Genomic DNA, 1,509 nt, shown 5'->3' with positions numbered 1-1,509 from the left:
CAGCACTGTGGGGCGGCGAAGGAGGGACCTGGTGGTGCATCTCTGAGGAGGCGGAGGCGGGCAGCATCCCCGTGACGCCGTGAGGCAACACGAAGGCCATCTGTCCTGTGAGGAGGTGAGCAGGTACGAGAGAAACACCTCTGACCACCAGAGGATCTTGGGATGCTGCTGGGGCGTGAGTGGGCTCGGACGAGGGCGGGCTCGAGGGCGGCGAGGACCCCTCGGGTACGTGGGCGCCGTTGCCTCGGATGGTGGCCATGGAGTCGGCCAGGTGGAGCAGGATTCTCGAGCGCTGGGAGGTCGTCAGCGTGGTGTCCCTCTCCAGGAACTTCCCGACCTCAGCGGCACAGTGCGCGAATCCTGCGCGGAATTTGGTGGCGGAGTCGACGGGGGAGTGGCGCTGCAGGGAGGACTCCTGGCGGTGGAGCGTCTGCACGTGACGGACGGTCATCTCCAGAATGTCTGCTTTCTCCAGTTTGTTGTATCTTGACGGCTGTAAAGAGGAGGGAACGTTTGTTAAAATTTTGCTTTAACTGTTTAGCTGTTCAATCGCTTGAATATTCAGCTCTTAAATATCTTAAAAACACCGGCTAATATCTGAATGACTGGGAAGGAGGAAGAAACCCGAAGCAAGATCTTCAAAACAAGTAGTCATGAATCTCAACTTACGTCTTTCTTAAGCCCCTCGAGGACGAGATTTTTCAGCTGGTTAAGACAATCATTAATCCTTTGACGCCGCTTTTTCTCCATAATGGGTTTGTTGGTCCTTCTCCGTTCAGCAGCTGCAGCCTTCACCTCCATGCTGCTCTTCTCGTTTGTGCTGGAAGGCATGGTTCTGTATTTCACTTTGCGCTGTAACACTGATACTCCAAGTCTTCAGTCACGTTTAAGGTGCACTAAGCGTTCTTACGACAAATCCGTGGGTACTGAGCAAAACTACGAGGTGTCCGTCATTTATAAGAAGGGAGTTACGCTGGGTTAGCGTCTTGTCCAATAGCAGCGCGCCGGTAAATGTCGTCATAGTTGCGGAGCCAATGGGAGCGCTCGACGGTGCTGACGTAGCTGTCGTGTGGCGAGGTGGGAGGAGTCACAGGCGTGTGGGCTGGCTGCTGACCTGTCGTCCGACCGCCACGTGCTCCCGTAATTTCAACTGGAATTAAGAAAGTATATCTGTGATGATAATACACCTACATTTAATCTAAATTCTCATATCATGCACAATGTTTCTTAACAATATTAGACTTAAAAGCTACTCAAAGCAACAGCTAACCGTCTGTATGTAGCGGCCATGAGCAAAAAATAGCTCGGCGGTGATGGGTCTGATAGAGCCAACAGCGCTCATCTTTCACTATCACTGTTATTCTCTCCGTGCAAGCCTCCTCATGCAGGAAAAGCCGTTGCCTGCGTTGAGATGTTGATGCCCACACGTTCAGCTTATTTACTCATCCTCTTAGAATCATGTCTCGTCACTCCATGGGAATAATATACCATCTCTAAGCCACGTCAAAA

At 51.8% G+C, this 1,509-nt stretch overlaps 1 protein-coding gene across 1 annotated transcript in view; it reads right to left on the bottom strand.

The window, feature by feature from the left end:
- LOC119585840 (transcription factor HES-2-like) overlaps positions 1-914 on the bottom strand; it is a gene marked incomplete in the record, with an annotated part of 1,574 nt that extends 660 nt beyond the window's left edge. The window contains 2 exon segments of the mRNA XM_037934572.1: positions 1-493; positions 670-914. Coding sequence (XP_037790500.1) covers positions 1-493; positions 670-831 — 655 coding nt within the window.
- Between the last annotated feature and the right edge of the window lie 595 nt (positions 915-1,509).

The sequence above is a fragment of the Penaeus monodon genome, chromosome 20, assembly GCF_015228065.2.
Source record: "Penaeus monodon isolate SGIC_2016 chromosome 20, NSTDA_Pmon_1, whole genome shotgun sequence".
Classification (NCBI taxonomy): Eukaryota; Metazoa; Arthropoda; class Malacostraca; order Decapoda; family Penaeidae; genus Penaeus; species Penaeus monodon.
The sequence above is the reverse complement of the archived record's forward strand: the minus strand, read 5'-3'. Positions and strand labels throughout refer to the sequence as shown.